Source organism: Antrostomus carolinensis, unplaced genomic scaffold (assembly GCF_000700745.2).
Source record: "Antrostomus carolinensis isolate BGI_N321 unplaced genomic scaffold, ASM70074v2 scaffold24009, whole genome shotgun sequence".
NCBI lineage: Eukaryota > Metazoa > Chordata > Aves > Caprimulgiformes > Caprimulgidae > Antrostomus > Antrostomus carolinensis.
In genome coordinates, this window is record NW_010339574.1 from 17,481 (window position 1) to 35,572 (window position 18,092).

The 18,092-nt window shown below is 37.2% G+C and overlaps 1 protein-coding gene across 1 annotated transcript in view; it reads right to left on the minus strand.

Annotated features, from left to right (window-relative positions):
- The window catches only part of LOC104520302 (probable global transcription activator SNF2L2), a gene marked incomplete at both ends in the record, with an annotated part of 54,128 nt that overhangs the window by 15,973 nt on the left and 20,063 nt on the right, over positions 1 to 18,092 (minus strand). Inside the window, 10 exon segments of the mRNA XM_010175900.1 lie at positions 931 to 1,094; positions 4,173 to 4,320; positions 4,623 to 4,723; positions 6,199 to 6,259; positions 6,483 to 6,613; positions 8,072 to 8,125; positions 11,544 to 11,714; positions 14,417 to 14,590; positions 14,815 to 14,988; positions 16,237 to 16,363. Of these exon segments, the coding sequence (XP_010174202.1) occupies positions 931 to 1,094; positions 4,173 to 4,320; positions 4,623 to 4,723; positions 6,199 to 6,259; positions 6,483 to 6,613; positions 8,072 to 8,125; positions 11,544 to 11,714; positions 14,417 to 14,590; positions 14,815 to 14,988; positions 16,237 to 16,363 (1,305 nt within the window).

The following is an 18,092-nucleotide window of genomic DNA, read 5'->3' on the forward strand; positions in this document are numbered from 1 at the left end:
TTGTATCCATACAACTAGGCACAGCTGTGGTATTTATGTTAGTCAATCAGTTACTACTGCAGCACAGCTGGGAGACAGGGTACCTCAAAAGAAATCAAAAGAGATTGACAAATAGAATTTATTCCAAGCCTACCACACATTCGCATGCTCAGCACAATTAATAGACAAATTATCTAACAAAAAGGGTAGGGAATGTCTGCATATCAACCAAGTCATTACACTCAAAAATAAGCAAACAATCCCTTAATATCCTACACTAGTTTTACAATGCCTGACAGTTTTTATTTAAAATACAGCACTTCAAATCACTAAAACCCACACCTGACCTTTGGAAAAAGGAAAGTGCATTAAAAGAAATGTATAAAACAAGCAGCATCTTGGAAAGCTAAGGAAAAGCAAAACGGGGCAGCACAATAAACAATGATAATCTGGTCCCTTGACTGAAGTGTGACTATTACTTATCAAGGCTATATCCAGGGCTAGTTATACAGTACCTAAAAGATTATCCAACCTCATTAAAACATAATTACTTAGTACCAGATGGGGTGCCAGTTGTTTAAAGAATTAAGCAACAGATTTTTAATATCACAGTTAAAAGTTGAACGGGGAACTGCAGGCATGCAATATGAAAAAAAAATACCATCCCCCTCTTGTGGCTTAAGAGTGAATTACGGTAAATTCACTGCTCAGTTTGCCAGAAGAGTGGGCAGTGAAACTATCGAAACCAAGTGCTTTATCAGTCTTCTGGTCACCCTTGGAATGCCAGATAATTACCTGGAAAGAAACCATCAAAGAAAACACTGAATACACGCTCAGTGTAATCCCACTGTGCACCTCATCTTGTCATTACATGAAAAACAAGTGTGTGTTCCGAATAAACCAATCTGCAACGCCTAGAATGATAATAGCAGAGAGAGATCCTTTACTTACGAAAGGGGAACAATGATGAGATAGGGGCCATTGAGTCTTTTGTGCTCCATCAGGTACGTGATGAGTGCAATAGTTTGTATTGTCTTTCCTAGTCCCATTTCATCAGCTAAAATTCCATTCAGATTATTATTGTAGAGTGAAACCATCCACTCCAGTCCCTGGAGCTGAAATGAAGAATAAGTTCCAGTTATTTAAAACCCACACAAATAATTAACACTAATACTAAAGAGCCAAGGTTCTGATGTCCCTGCCTACTTAGATGTCAGATTTCCTTTATAATACTATATCCCTGGCTATCTTAACACATTCCCCCACCCCCCAAAAAAAACCCCCAAAACCAAACCAACAACAAAAACCAAACCAAGATAAATTTCTGCCAACCGCTCTATGAAAATAATCATTCCTGTTTAGTAGAGCCCATAATATAAAGTCAGATTTCATACGTGAAGGTTTTTTTGTACTACACACAAAGCAACACAGGCACTGACATACAAGGTTGAGAAATACTTAAGGTTATAGGACTTTTTTCTTCAATTTCAACACTGTCAGATGTTAAATGTTCTACGTATATTTCATGTCATTTGCCTGTGTCAATTAAAATTGCTCAAAACCAAATGTATCAAATCTGCACAAAACATGTAAGCCTCACACTTGCCAACTGCATCACTGGTATGCTAATGCTCTTGTGGCACATGCCCATTTACTGTCTACTGCCCATACTTCCACAATGACAAGAGTAGGTCCCCTTTGTCCAATTAAACCTTGCGTATAAAATCCAAGAGCTGGAAGGAAGACAGAGTACTGTAGCTAAGAAACATCTACATAACAGAGTCTCACACTCCAAGGAGTACTGCTACAAAGCACTAACTCAGATTATTCCCTTGTCGCACAGACTTACACATATGTGTGTGTATCACATTACTCATGCAAGTGCAAAGTTTTTGTTTCTAAGATCCAGACTTTTGGTGTGTCTCATGCACAGAGAGAGAAGTAAATTAAGATGCCTGAGAAAGTTCAGAGAGAAAACACTACATGCCTGAAGTAACATTCTGTTGTCCCTGTGAGAGTATCCAAAATAATGCTGCCTTTATGTACATGCTGACTGATTTATATTTAGGTATTAAATACTCAGGCTACCAAAAGTTGATTAGAATTTGTTCTGCAACCATATGTCCCACTTACAAAGTAGCTTCATAATTGAAAAAAGGAAAACCGTCTTTTCTACGTCAATTGAAGTTTCTCCACTAACATATACCTGACAATAAGAAACATGGAAAAGCAGAAAAAAAGCTGACAAGGAAAAAGTATGTAAAATCTACATGACCGGGAAACACAGAAGGGGCGAGTCACAGAAGTCTCCTAGTCTCCTTCAGAATATTCTTTCTAGAACCAAAGCCAAGTCTCAACACTCCTGACATAAAGCTCCTTAGACAAGTGTGCCTCTTACCTCTTGTGCAATTATTATATAGAACAGACACCATAAAGAACAAATTACTTATTCAACTGTTAAATATCATATTGAGCAGCTAAAGGACCTGCTCTACTTTCTAATCACTGTGAGTGTCTGCATAACTCCACAATACTTTGTGGCAGGCAGGGACATTACACTGCAATACACAGATCTGCATAATTTAGGAATATTTTTCTGTTTCATAAGTACTCAAAATTCAGGAAGTAAAGGAATTATTACAATCTTAATTTCCCACCCATAAGCACTTTAAGCCAATATAGCCATTGTTATACACTCTTCATTTAGTACATCAGGTAAACCTTCACAGACAATGAACCAGGATTATACAGTAAAGAAGGCTGCTGACTGCATCTGCTGGCTCCCTGCTTCACTGGGTCCACAAGCTAGACAACATAGTGACAATGAGGCCACTAAAAAAAAAAGAAAAAGAGGGCATCATAGCTTAGAAAGTGGCATATTTCTCTGTATGATGGGATTCTATCTTGTCTTAGTCACAATGGTGCCAGAAAAGTTATTTAACCTATTATGTTCAAAATCAGTCCCCAAATGACACGTTCCTCTTTTTGTTGAGGGCAACAAAAGACACCTAGAAGTGCTAAGGATTCAAAACAGAATACAAATTTAAGTGGAGTTTTGCTATGAACAACTACAACCATAGGATTATTCAGTTTGGAACAGACCTCAGGCAGTCTCTAAGTCAATCCCTTGCCCAAAGCAGGTCCAGCTTTGGGGCCAGGTTGCTCAAGACTTTATATGGTCAGCAACTGAAAACCTCCTAGGTAGAACCTCTCGACCCCCTGCTCCACAACAGCACTGTCTTCTTCTGCACACCCAGACTCAACCCTCTTGTTTCAGATTTTGTTCACTGTCTCGTCTTCCCACTATGTACCACAGTGAGGAGCCAAATATAAAAATACTAAAATGCTCTGAAAAGAGAATCAGCTTAACTCTTGAATTTTAAATTATTTCAACAAGCTACCGTAATAGACGACAGCACTGAGGAGCATAGGAAGCAGGGGCTGTAATCATAATGCTTTGCACACTTAGGAAACAGTCTTCCTCCTAGTTCTGTGCAACCAGAAATACATACACATCCTTATGACATCTTGGTAAGTAAGTATTATTCTTTTTTTACACAGATGTAGAAATATTGTTCTAACTGCAGAAAAGATGCAGGCTCTTGGGAGTTTTCTAGAAAACTGTACAACAGCAGAAGTGCTGAAAACATATACCAATGACATTTTCAATCACACATTAATCTAGCTTATGTCACAAAACAGAAGTTCCTTGTTACTAAATCCACTAAACATCTGTAAAAAGGAGACATCAATCTCCACAGTAAAATATTTTTGTTTCCAAATTTTATCTATCACTGTATTGAAATATTAGGATGTTAACTGAAAAATAAAATCCTAACTTTTAAATATTGGAAGAAAAAAATATTGTTAACCCACCACAAATGAAAACAATAAGAGGAATTGAAATTCCAGGTGATTAAGAAGGATAGCAAAACAAAAATATTATTGGTCTGCAATGAAAAACGAAGCTACAGGTATATGCAGAAATTTGGTATTATTATTCAAGCAGCATGTACAAAACATCATCTGTGATAGGTAACTGTAATTGCTTTGTCCATATAATTCCCAAATTCTAACCTACTAGAGTTCTTGTATTTCTTAACAGCTTTTCAGTTTCTCACTTGAAATACCACATTGAAATAACGAGCACAATTACAAGTTTTAAATATTTTAAGGTTTTAATGATTTCTCACCTGATAATGTTTTAGTGTGCCATTAATAAGAAGAGAAGACTGCTTTTCCACCCTTTCTGTGATCGCGTGAGCAACAGTGTAGTAGGACTGAGACCCTCTAGCACTATATTGCATGCTATATTCATCATCCACATCTTGTTTGGCTGTCCTGGAAAGCAGAAGAAGAACTAAAGTGAATTCCCACAAACAAACAAGTGTTTTTGATCACAGCCACATTCATATGTCTAAAGAAACACTGCAAATCCCCAACTGTCGCAAGTACACAAAGAGTGCAAGGTACTTTATGAACAGTACACAATTAGTATCAAACAATCATGTTCCTTCTCCTGCAGATGGTCATGCCAGAGCAGCTACCACAACTTACTGTAATCTAGAACAAGCTACTCTTGGTAAGCGCCACTGTAAGAAAACGCAATTTCTAATAAAAAACAGCACCTAAAGAACACTCACTCAATTATTTGCTTTGCATCTTTCTCAGAAACTTCCTCACTGTTAGGATCCAAGAGTATCTTCTCATCTGCTTCTAACCTGCTTGATTCTTCTTCATCATCCTACAGAATAAAGAAAAAGAAAAAGGCTACTGGGAAGTGCAACATCTTCCTAAGTCATACGTTCAACTAGCATGCACATACTGGTAGTTTTCAGTGGTCAGTGCTTTATGACAGAAGCCTGAATAACGAAGTTCAACTCACATCTATTCTGCAACAGAACTGCACTGCAGCATAACAAAAAGATAATTTTTGACATACATTAACCAACAGGAAATCATGGTACTTCAAAATAAAAAGTATTTTTCCCATTAATGATGTTATTTTTAAAAGTCTTACTTTGTCTACCGTGTTCATGAAGAGGATTCCAATACCATGTATATCCCATATGTGTGATAATTTAATAAAGCTTAAAAAACTGCCAAGAACTGCTGACTTAGGCTTCTAGTTCCTTAACTTTTTAAAAACAGAACACATTTTTGCTCTTTTTAAAATAACTGAATTTGTCTTCTGGCTACAGTTGCAACAGATAACCAACAACTTAAAATCTCACTAATGAAGCTGAACAAAACACTGCTCTAAATTCTGTCAAGTGTATTCTCCTAAGAATTATTTCCCTAGCTCTAAACAATATTGCTGCTGAAGAGCCTGTGCTAAAAATGCGGGCACATGTCTTTTAACATTCCTCATAGAATCTGACAGGTATCAAGTCCTCCTATCTTAATAATGAGAGTCTTGCAGAATTACATTAGCAGTAATGAGTCCTACAAAGGCATATACTTCAACATCATACAGTCCAGTCAGTTTCAGTGGTCACTTGGTCTGGCACTGTAAAGACTGATAGTCTTAGGAGGTCTGAATTCCATACCTAGTTCTGCTACTAGCATGTTGATTGAACATGTTCCTTCTGTTCTCCTCAGACAAGTATTGGTACTGATTATTCATAGTATCTAATATTACAACCCTGCACTGTTGGGACCTTTGGGTGTGTTAATTTTAAGGTACTTTTTAGAATTTTTGTAATAGTATTAAAATCACCATTAAAGTACTGAATCAAATAAGCCTACCCTGAACAGTCAGAACCTAAATCCCTGACATATTTCCTAACTCTTTAATAAACATACTATATAAATAATAGCCGTGTTATTCAGAACTGCCAATAAAACTTCCAATGCATAAACATTAAATATGTAAACTTCCTTCAGCACAAAGTCACAATACAGTCTTTTCTGACATATATTTTAAAATAAGAACCTGCCTGTAGTATCTGGTTCATGATTACTAATAGTCAGAGTAAAATATTTACTTTTCCTAACCCTGATTACCAGTTAGGCATTTGCAGCATATATAAAGGACAACTGCTTATGAATTGAAAAGAATTACAAAACCAGTTACTTTTCCTGTTTGTATTATTCTTAAACACTTACACACCTATCGCTTTCCCTTCCTTCCTTACGGAAAAGAGGAAAATACCACATGGAGTAAGTACTTATCTTTTACTGTAAAACTTGTCAAAGTATTTTTTAAAAAACACATACCTCCTCCTCATATTCAGAGCCACTTTCATCTTCGCTGTCTGACCTAGGAGCAACTTCATAGCTGTACAAAGACAACAGAAAAATTATGAAATACAATAACAAAAAGAGGGATTAGGTTCAGTATATCTCCTACCGAGCCTTCATATAATAACTCAAAAGTAGAATGGAATAGAACAGAACAGACTAGACTAGACTAGAAAAAACAAGAAAAAAATAATAACTAAGTCCATGTAAAATATCAACGCAAACAGAAAAAGTATCCTACTTGTATGCTAACTACTTACCCAGGGTTCATTTCCAGCCAAGCATCCAGCTGACTTGCTTTTGGTGCTTCTGGTCCAAGAAGAACTTTTCCTGTTTCAGTGTGAGTCACTTTGACTGGAAGGTCACTCATCTGACTGCTTTCATCTATAGGCTAAAATTTCAAATGAAATTTTATACCATAGGGTAACTGAATTTCATGCTTGTCATACGTAATAAAGAGAACTAACAGCACCTTCAAAATTCCAGATCTGAACATACATATGAAGTTTTGTTACCGAGCCACAGCTTCCCACATGGCTATCAAGCAAACACTGAGTCACAGTATTTCTGTGTGTAACATATTCTATGTAATATCCACAAATATATCACAGTATTCCAAATACATTAACATTAGCAGCATAGAAAAGAATGCGATGTTGGTTTCTGTGAAATGAGACACAAGGTATGTAAGCTCATAGGTATTTAAACCTGTTACTTAAACCAATGAACATCTGTAACAAAAAAAACACACTGACCTTATAACCTTTTCTTTCATATGCAGAAACAAGGATGTAACAATTTAGCTAACTTCTTAAGTAAAGAAGGTCTATTTTAAAGATTCACTGTCCTGACTTCTTCAATAAAGCTGATAAAACACCTGCAATAACAAAACCTTTTACCTGTTCTGGTGCTCTAACAAAACCAGAATACTATAATTAATTTTTCTGTTATTTTTTTGCCCTGTTTAATCAGAGATTTTCTACTTTAAAAACTTCTAGCCTTCTAATACTGTTTCTACTGAAGAATCTTTTCCTAATATATACATATGAAGAAGTAATTCTGAACTGTGGTAACTACAGTTACTGACAACATAAAAAACTTACCCCATTTAAAAAAATACTGATGTTTCAGGAATGTTATGTTCATTTTTCTTGTGTGACCATAACTATATTAAAGGATCTTGATGTACTCTTTAACTATATCAGCAAAAATATCACTTGCAAAAATATCACCCAAACTAAAACAATAAATATGATTCTTAAGTCTTTATATAAAAATAAATGGAAAAGAAAAACTGAATTAACAGAAGAGCTCTTAATGAGGCAGCATACGCTCTGCTACTGAATGAAAAATATCATTCCAAGAATGACACAGAAAAATTACACATTTACATTTGATTCTGAGGAAGAAAGAACTTTCAGATGTCTTAAGCCATCATACTACTATAGTCTGTCCTGTGTCTGAAAGGTAATTACATGCAATGTCAACAATATATTTTATAAAGATGAGAAGCTAGAATATATTGTGTTTACAACTTCATTTTAGAAAGTAAATTATGTCTAGACATGGACTGCAAGAAAACTATTCACTTTCAAGCATATAAAAAAGCTGAGAGGGTTTCTTCACCATACTCACTGACAGATTCAACATATTTTCCTCTTAATCTTCAACTTTCTGAAGGGAAACAGGCTAGCATAAATGTTAATCTAGATAATTTTTATTCCTGGTTCTAAACATCAGGTCTTCTTAGAACATCTGTGGTCATGAGGCTTTTTTAAGCTATAGCAATAGCACGCAGAACAATCACTGGAAAGTTAAAAAAAAACAAACAAAACGACTTTGTCCATACCTCTCCATCAGGACCAAGACCAGATGCCATTCCTTCTGCATTTTCTTCAGCCTTCTACAACAAAGGAAGTGAAAATATCATGGTCAGATTACAAGTATAAAGAGAATACTTTATATGACGTCAGCATTTTGGACCACAAATATGTTTCACTCTATTTCTGAATAGCCTGAGATGCATGTAATTTAAGGTGTGAGTGGATATAGGTAAAGACAGGCACAGAATTACTATTACACACAAACCATTTACTAGTATGAATATGGTACCTACAACACCTCTAGTCACAGTGACAAATCTGCTTCTAAGAAGTGGCTGGCCTACTGAATTTCTGGTCCAACCAAGTTGGACCTCAGCTGCTTGGACTGTGCTAATACAAATAAAACAGTAATTAATTTTTATGTGATTCACTACTGATTTCCTCTAACATGCTTTAATCTCAGATTCAGAGGTGTCACCTGGCATCACAGATTGTATATTTGTGTAGGCACTTCAATTTTTTTTTTTGTCTGAGAACTAGGAAGGGGTACCTTGGAAGTTCTTTGCTCAGTATCTAGTCTAGACCACAATTCCTCAAATTACAGACAAAGAGAACTCTCCAGTTCTTAGGTTTTTTCTTCTCCCCAAGCACCACTCCAAGAAATAAGCAGTGTCTTTGTCAAAGCCTGTCCTTATTTACCCCACTTAAAAATGTCAAGAGAGTATGAGAAAATTGATTACATAGTTCTGCTTCTCAGTTGGAAGCTTCCTAAACAATTCTGACAATGAGCAAGAAAGGATAGAATACAGCTTCTGCTCCTGTTGCAGTGCAGGGTTTGTAGTACTACAGCACAGCTTTATTTTGCTTACCAATGTAAACAGATCAGACTAACAACAAGAACAGATCTCTTAAATGGTGTTTTACAGATAAACAACTTCCAAATGCTGTTAATGTGTGTAAGAAACTTAGATAATTCTGGTTTGGGATGGTTTTTTTTAAGAATACTACTTAAGGAATAGTTGCACTTCTGAATATTGAGATGATCCTCAACATCTGCGTCAGATCAAGCCTTGAGTCTTTGTCTTTACCATTAAAATCCATTTTCCAAGGCACAAACTTCAAATGAACATGCACCAGCAGACATGGGTTACTTCTACTTTTTAAAAACTTATACTCTTATTTCTTTTACATAGCCTTCATACTTCAGGACACGTGCCTAATTATCTTTGTTAACTATTCTTTCACTAGAATTACCAAAAACGGAAATCTGGCTAAGCTCAATTACAGTCTAAAGCCTTTAAAATATTACGAAGTATAATACTCTTTAATATCCAAAAAATAACCTGAAGGAGAGCTTTATAAATACTTCACTGGGCAACACAAATGTCATTGGTCCTACTCAATGCAACAATAGATGATGCTCAGCAAGAACAACATCAAATATGAGATTGAAGGCTGCTTGCTTCAGCACTCCTGAGCAGTAGATACGTTTGCTGGCATATAAAGGAACTCTCTCAGAATCGAAGAGTTTAAGTAAACAGAGGGGCAGACAAGTTACAGTAGCATATATCTGGCCTCGTCTGAACAAGCTACATTGACTGAGGATATTTTTTGAACAACTGTATTGGGTTTGTGATGCAAGGTTTTGGTAGCAGGAAGGGGGAACATGGGGTGGCTTCTGTGAGAGAAGCTGCCAGAAGCTTCCCCCATGTCCAGCCAGACACAGCCAATGCCACCAGCTCCAAGATGGACCCGCTGCTGCCCAAGGCTGAGCCCATCAGTAACACCTCTATGATAACATAATTCAGAAAAAAAAAGGCGAAGAGAGGAAAAAAAAAAGCATAAGAATATAGGATTCACTTGGGTACTATATAATGTGAGCCTGGCAAAGACAAGAAGTGCTTCTTCATTGCCATTTCTAGGAGAAAATCCTAAGAACGCTCCTCTCTCATTTCTCTGTAAGTACAAAACATTTAACTACAGGTGCTAATAGATTAAACTGTGTTTTACCTGGATCACAGAACATGAAAGGCTAAGTATTTGAAGTGTGTGACTCAGAAAAAGACACAGTGTCCACTAACTTCAATGAGTGTTGCAGCCACGCAACAATGAATTCATACAATTATAAATTAAAACAAAGGGTAGTATTTGTGTGCACTCCTGTATCCTTCACAGATGAGAAAAAGCTTGGTGGAAAGTACTTAATTACAAACAAAAGCCTGCAGATAATCAAGACAGAGTTGAGATTTTTGTGTGCTAATCTTCTTCTAGGTTTTAGTTTGGGAAATTTCCAAGCACTGAATACTTATGAGGCATATTTCCTTTTTATGTCAGTGACAGAAAATTGTATTTTTATTGAGACAGCCAGAAAATACTCTGTTCCTCATACATACTTCAGCTAAACTGACATAGAAATAGAACCATTCCACAGATGTGGATTGTTGAAGGAATTAATAGTTTTCATTAGAGCAGCACATTTACTCCAAATACTATCTCATCTCTACTGTGAATTCTGTACATTACATCAGGTTTATTCTTACTGCTAATACAGGTCAAGGACCCTGTTTAATTTACATCTTAACTCGGTAAGCAGGGGATTGTTCCTAGGTTAAGAATATATTCTCAACAAAAAGTACAGAGGTTTTGGAGAGGGATAGAAGATGGAGCATTTTGTAGGCCATTAATCTCCAAAATTAGAAATTTTTTATATGCTAGTATTTATTAGTATATTTAGAGTGATGCTTCTAAACCATGTAAATATGTTTATATTTGTATCAGTAATTAGTAGCAAACCAGGCATGGAACTGGATTATAAAAATCCTCTTATCCATCCTGCCAGGGATGAAAGGGACTCAGAGGTCACAAAAATGACAAATCATTATTTTTTTTAAAAAAGCACTGTTCAGTTTCCAAAACGAGTCTCTCTCACGGGGTAAAATATTTCATATGAAGAAAGGTAATTTTGAAAGGCTTCAATTAAGCAGAATACTACTGGCAGAATACCCATTTACTATAATAAACCTACCCAAGTTCTTTCTCTCCAGCTGTTTCCAATGGTCCTACAAAAAGGACTGAGCCAAGTGTAGAATGTGGAGGTCTAAAAATGTTACCCTGTATGAAACAGCTACACAAACCAGACTTTTCCCATCTTCTTCATACAACGTATTTTGGATCCACTGGATCCTTTTTGGGTACTTCAATCCTAATTTATATGTCTGACTCAATTTTACCTGTAGAAAGTTTATCAGCAAATAAATGTTACAGCCCACAGTTTTCTAACCCTGCCTCCTTCTCACCTTCTTTGGAATTAATGATAGTAAATTTCTTACATATTTCAGTGCAGAGTTCCCTCAGTGTTAAGAATTTGTCAGTGTAGATGATTTTAGCTACTCTGGTATGTGTATGACAATTGGGTATCACGACATTTATCAACATTAAAACATGAAAATTGGATCTGGAAGAAGAGGAGCACTAAAAACACCAGCAGTAACTACTTGCCTTCTTTCTTCTCCTTCTCTTCTTCTTCTCTTTGGCTGCTTGTGCCTGTTTATGCTCCCATACCAGGTTAGTCAAGTTAGCCACATACTCATCTGTCTGCTGCAACAGGTAGGCCAGACGTCTATCTTTCTTTTGGTCAATCAGCTTACGGTAGCCTTCTTCATCTTCAGCCTAGCAATACAAAGCAGACAACAGTCATGACAGAAGTGCTTCTAAAGAAACACCAACCAATTCTTATGTCAATAATCACGTGTTATCTTAGTAAGCTCATTTTAATCTGCATAGGTAGACAACTAGACGGGTAAAGAACTTGTCAGATGATCAGGCCCAGAGGGTCATACATTTATGTTAATGGGTCACAGAATCAGAGAATCATAGAATGGTTTGCGTTGGAAGGGACCTTAAAGATAATTTAGTTCCAACCCCCCCCTGCCATGAGCACGGACACCTTTCACTAGACCAGGTTGCTCAAAGCCTCATCCAACCTGGCCTTGAACACTTACAGAGAGGGGACACTCACAACTTCTCTGAGGAACCTGTTCTAGTGTCTGACTACCCTCACAGTGAAGAATTTCTTCCTAATATCTAATCTATATCCACCCTCTTTCAGTTTAAAACCATTACCCCTTGTCTTATCACTACACTCCCTGATAAACCGTCCCTCCCCATCTTTCCTGTAGGCCTCCTTCAGGTATTGGAAATCTGCTATAAAGTCTCCACAGAACCTTCTCTTCTCTGGGCCAAACAGCCCCAACTCTCTCAGTCCATCCTCATAAGAGAGGTGCTCCAGTCCTGTGATCATTTACATGGCCCTCCTCTGGACCCACTCCAACAGGTCCATGTCTGTCTTATGCTGGGGGCCCCAGAGCTGAGATAATACTCCCAGTGGGGTCTCAACAGACCAGAGCAGAGGGGCAGAATCACCTCCCTCAACCTGCTGGCCACTCTTCTTGTGCTGCAGCCCAGGATACAGTTGGCCTTCTGGGCTATGAGTGCACATAGCTACCTCATGTCCAGGTTTTCATCCACCTCCAAGTCCTCCTCTGTAGGGCTGCAGAGGGTCATACTCTATCTGGAGACAGTAAGAAGAGGGATACCACAGAGGTCTGTCCTGGGACGTGCTATGTTTAACATCTCTATCTGTGATACAGAGGAAGAAACTGAGGGCACTCTAGTCGACTAAAGTTTGCAGATGCCACCAAACTGGGGGATATCAGTCAATGTGCTCAAGGACTCTGTTCAGAAGGACTTGAACAGGCAGAGAAGCTGTGGCATTTCTGACCTTAGAAGTTTTCAAGACATGAATGAAAAAATCCTCGAGCAACCTGCTTTGAGCTCGATGTTGACTCTGCTTTGGGAAGGTGGCTGGACTACAGAGCTCCCTGACAGCCTGAGTGACTCCTGGATTTGTGAACTCTATGATCCAAAGTATCTCCTACTCTCATGGACTAATGACTGCAAAACCCACAGCAGTTACAACAGGTAAGGGGGGGAAAAAAAAAACAAAACTTAATGTCACATCAAACAAATAACAATGTCCCAGAACAGAGATGCTTGGTAAGTCTCCTACAGAGATGATTTTTCAATGACATAAAGTGTAGGTTGCCCATACCTAGAAAAAGAACATGGGAGCTGGATGCAGACTTGCGTTTAGTACTTTTATCAGTATGAATAAAAATCTTTTACTTTTAGATATTAGAATAAAATTTTATTTTGGTCAGATATCTATCATCTTTTACTGTTTTTATTTCATCTTTAAGAAATGCCCTAGGGCCTAAACATCTATTATTCTCCTATGCAAGTCCTTCATTTACATCTTACATGCACTTTTATTTCTAAGTCTTTATTACTTTTATATTTAATTATTTCTACAGTTCATTTGTGATTTTTAAAGCCAAATTGTTCAGCTATTATTCATGGTGGGAACAGATTCTGGAGGTGGACTAAAGTTTTGCGTTACACCTGCACCCATATTAGATACTTATTGTTTTTTGCCAGTATATTTCAAAGCAAGAATGCCAATTCCCATTCAATTCTATGTTGGTAAAGTGTTAATAAAGCATTAAAAAGAACTAACCAATGTCTTGAAGAATTTTTTCCAACCTCAGTTGCTAACATACTTGTGCATAGGCATTAATCTGTCTACACTTTAAATTCCAGAATTATTTAAACTCCTGAAATGTAGACAGCCTATTGATTGGTTCTACAACATTCTTAAAAGACATGATTATAGACAAACCCACTCTGATCTGTCCTAAGAACAATACAGCTGATGCTGTGCAAGTCCAAGGAAGGGAAACTATGAAATAGCAAGAAAGAGTATGGTCCTTAATGGGTAGAACTGACTGCTCTTAATTCTCAAGATACATGCATTACTGCTACCAGTTATGTATTTCTGCATGTGAAATCAGCTTTATGTAAAAGTTGACGAGTAATGCCAAGAACAAGTTAATCATATGTAATCTTCAAAACTATGAACCTAGAAATAAAACACAGTCCAGTATTTATATAATGGACTAATACCCCTGCAATTATGAAACAGTTTTAGTACATGAAGTTAATGAGATTAAGTGATGTTATACAGAAGTGGTTGTGCTAAGTTCACATGCCGGTAGAAAAAACAACTATTTTTATCAAAACCCTTAGAAAAAGAAGTAGCTATAGGTTAAAATGAACAGTGTTACATTAACTACTATCATCAGAAATACACATAACCACACTGCAGTAGTTTTAAATTTGTACTTTTTGCATTACAGAGCCTTTGCTCTGCAAAGGAAATACAAAGATGTGGCTGAGAATGCATATGAAATATTATAAAGGATACAGTAGGCAATTTTAGCCTAAATAACCATATTCCTTCCTCTATTCCTTACCATTAGTCTCCTCATTCTTTCTTTCTCAATTCTCTCAGTTTCTTTCTTCTGCTCACGCTCAGTGTTGGCATGCCAAGTTGCCACAGCTTTAGAAAGTTTCTGAATTTTTCCAGCAACTGACCGGTGGTACTCTTTAAAATCTTTAGCATGCTGCAATATGCTATTCAGGTATTCCTAGAAACAGAAACAAGTTAGTGCAGGCACTGGGACAAAGCACAGTATTTGAAATCAGGAATACAGAAGTTATAACCTTATAGTTTTCCAGTTGCTTATCACATGATTTGGAGCTTTTTAATCTTAGAAACATCAAAGTTAAATAAAATATGTAATAGAGAAGATGCACACAAGATGCAAGGTGCATTTCTGTCATGGGACAAACAGCTAAAAAGTTAAAATACCTGGTGCTTCTGCCTGCGCTTCCTCTCCTGTTCTATCTTCTGCTGTTTCTCAAGCTTTTCTGTCATACGGGCCTCCCTCAAAGTCTGGCGCTTGCTTCGTTTGTAGGCTTTGGAGTTCAGTGCTGTCTCCAGTGTTGTGTCACGACGCATGCAGGCTACCACCTCTTGTCTCAGCTACCAGGGGGGAAAAAAGAAATACTTAAAAAAAAATAATCATTTTTAATACATGGAGAAACAACTTTAAACACTTGGTATGGCAGAGTAAAACAGTAACAGTCTAGAAGATGACCCACCCTCCTCTTCTCTTTCCATTACAGATCTGAAAAGATCCAGCATCTATACAATTGCAGCAGCTATGTCTGTCCCTCTGAACAAATCTTAAGTCTCCACAGGATGGCCAAAAGTGTTAATCACTCTTAATTACCATTTCTTCCTTCTTTACAAGATGGGGCAAATGACTGTCTTGCTGCAATGAAAGAGGCTAGCCAAGATGTTACACCTTCAAAGTAAAACACAAATGAACAACGTACTTCCTAGAGCTGGACCTGAACACAGCTGCCAACTTGTTTCATTGTCAGCTGCACAGGAGACAGCAGGGAGAGGTAAATATTAAGGGCTTGGAACAGTATTGACACAGTCCCAGCAGTAGAGCAGGGAGAGCCTGCTGTACTGCTGCTTTTCAGCCAACCTCTGACAAAACTTCATTACAAAGGAGTGCCAAGGGGAGAGGGAAGGAAGACTTGGACATCATGGTACAACTACTGCCAAGGCTTCTTCTGTCAGGAAGCACTGTTGCTTGACCTGCCAAATCACTTCTTTGTTCTTCCAAATTAGCTGGAAAAGCCAATGGCAAGAAGCCCGTAAGAGTCTGGCCATGTGACTCCTTTTCTGAATCTCATTTGCTGATACATGCACTCAACATCTAATTTGTATCTTAGGTGTGATCTTGCTATGCTTAATTTTCAAAGTCTGTGTGCCACAGCAGAAATCCTGAAAACAGATCACAGAGAAATACCACAACACCACCATACAACTCTTCCTAAAGTAACAGGATTCATGACAAATATGAAGTATGTCCATAAAGAGGTGCCTGTTGGGATTTGTGTTGAAAATCAGCTTGTAGCTTGTCCAGCTCTTGTTTTGTCTTTATGCCAATGCCATGTTCATTATAAGAGACACAGTTCTATGGTTACACTTTAAACTGGAAGATAAAGCAGGAAGAGGAAAGAACACTTGCACATTTTTATTAAAAAAAAAAAAAATCTATGTTAAACGTGTCTGTGACTTGCTTATCAGTCAAGTTTGCTCTCAAGTAAAATCTCCTACTCAGTAAAAAGTTCAGTGTTGCCAGTTTCTTCTGTGCTACATGAACGTGCTTGTCTGTGACCTCTATGAGAATTTTTGTGAAGCAAAAGGCATTACCTGGCGTTGGAAATTCAGTAATCTAAGTGCCTTCAACTCCACTGTAGCTTTCGTTCTCAGATCAGGGGGTAGAGAACCAGGCAAGTTCTCCAGTTCCTGGATTCTGTGAGCAATTCGAGCCTGAAGCCTATGTAGACAGAAAATTGGACAAGACACAAGGATAAATCTCTAAGTGGTTATCTAAATTATACAGTAAAAATAGGCAATTTATTTCAAGGCATTTATTTGGCTTTTACTAATTGTTTCTGAACTAACAGGCTTTTGCAGAGATGACATTAGGTATCCTTCTTCACTTTGAAAATAAATTGTCAAATAAAGAAAACACCTCTTGGCCCTTCTTTTAATTTTGACTAAAAATACATGCGTGAAAAGAAACTTGGGAATTTTATTTTACTCATACTATACAGGACTCTGTTTTCAAGCTTCTTTGATGGTTACTATTTTATGCACAGCATCGTCAGTGATGACACAGAACTTTCCTTAATATCTGGAATTCTACCCTTTTAATTTTATTGACAAATGAAAAGTTCATTAGTAAAGTATTCACATTTACATAGCTGTTACACTGTAAATCAGATTCTATTTCATTCTTCCTTTACAAGCTCCTTTTGCATTCATTTGCAACTTCAAGAAAGAGAAAAAGAGAGAATAATGGACAAGCTATACAGAACGTAGTTTTTTTGTACTTCTTACATTGAAAACTAAGATCACAGCGCTAATAGTTACATCGTTTTTGTGGTTTCTTTTACAAGTAAGTACTCCTGTGAACTGCAAATTTTGCCAAGGCACTAAAACAACACACCCCAAAATTTTAAGTTACCCAAAAGTTGCATCTAAGTTCAACTGGAACACTGCCCTCAACCAAAAAAAACTCCAACCAAAACCAAACACACACTGCTCCTCCCACCCTCCCCCAAACCAGAGAGTCCTCTCTCTCCCAAAATCAAAAACGTAAAGGCCCAGGAACAGGAAAGTATCTCATCTCCCTGTACCGCAGAGGACTCACAAAATTTCCTTTTTCTTTACTTTGACAAAGCACAAAACATCCGACCACATTAGAAAAAGATGCCTGCTGCTGTTCTCCTGCAATGAGGACTTTGGAACTGCCATGAAGGGAGAAAGAAAATACCTTTTAGAAGGCTTCTTTGCATACAGTGATTGTTCTTCCCCTGCTCTTTCACCCTGTCATCACCCCATAGTATTAGCTTAGCAACATAAACTCCCATACACTCAACAACTTTACCTCGCAACTGTAAAGCAGATCAGAAATCAGGCAAAATGGCTGCACTGGATACACAGAGTCAGAACAAATCAAATACTAGTATCTCACAGTAAATGCATGCATCACTATTTATGTATAATCTGAAAAAGAACTGCAATCACTTGTACATTTGCAGACAGTATCTCTTCTGTAATAGTACTCCTTCCTAAAACCACTAAACTTCCTAAAACTATGCATTTTTCTATATTACTGAAAGACTTCTGAAGTTCTTGGAATAACAAAAAGGAGGTAATGCTGCATTACTACAGAAGACTAACAGCGTCCTTAAAGAGAACAGGAAATTGAAGCAGAGTTAGGTTACTTAAATTTTTCATACAGACTGAAAAGTAAATCAAGGAAGGTCACTACCTAACAAGAAGTTTCGTGAAAAGCTACAGACATTTGTCCAGGCCCAGGGAATTTAATGATTCCTGCAAGAAAATTATTCATTTAAAAAATGACACTGGCATTTTTTTTTCTTTCAAGTGTATGTACGATACTAAAAAAGTCCACATTTTGTACAACTTCACCTGTCACTGGTTATTCCAGTTATTAAGAAAATATTTTTGTGCACCTAAGGGTGCAAAATCTTGAC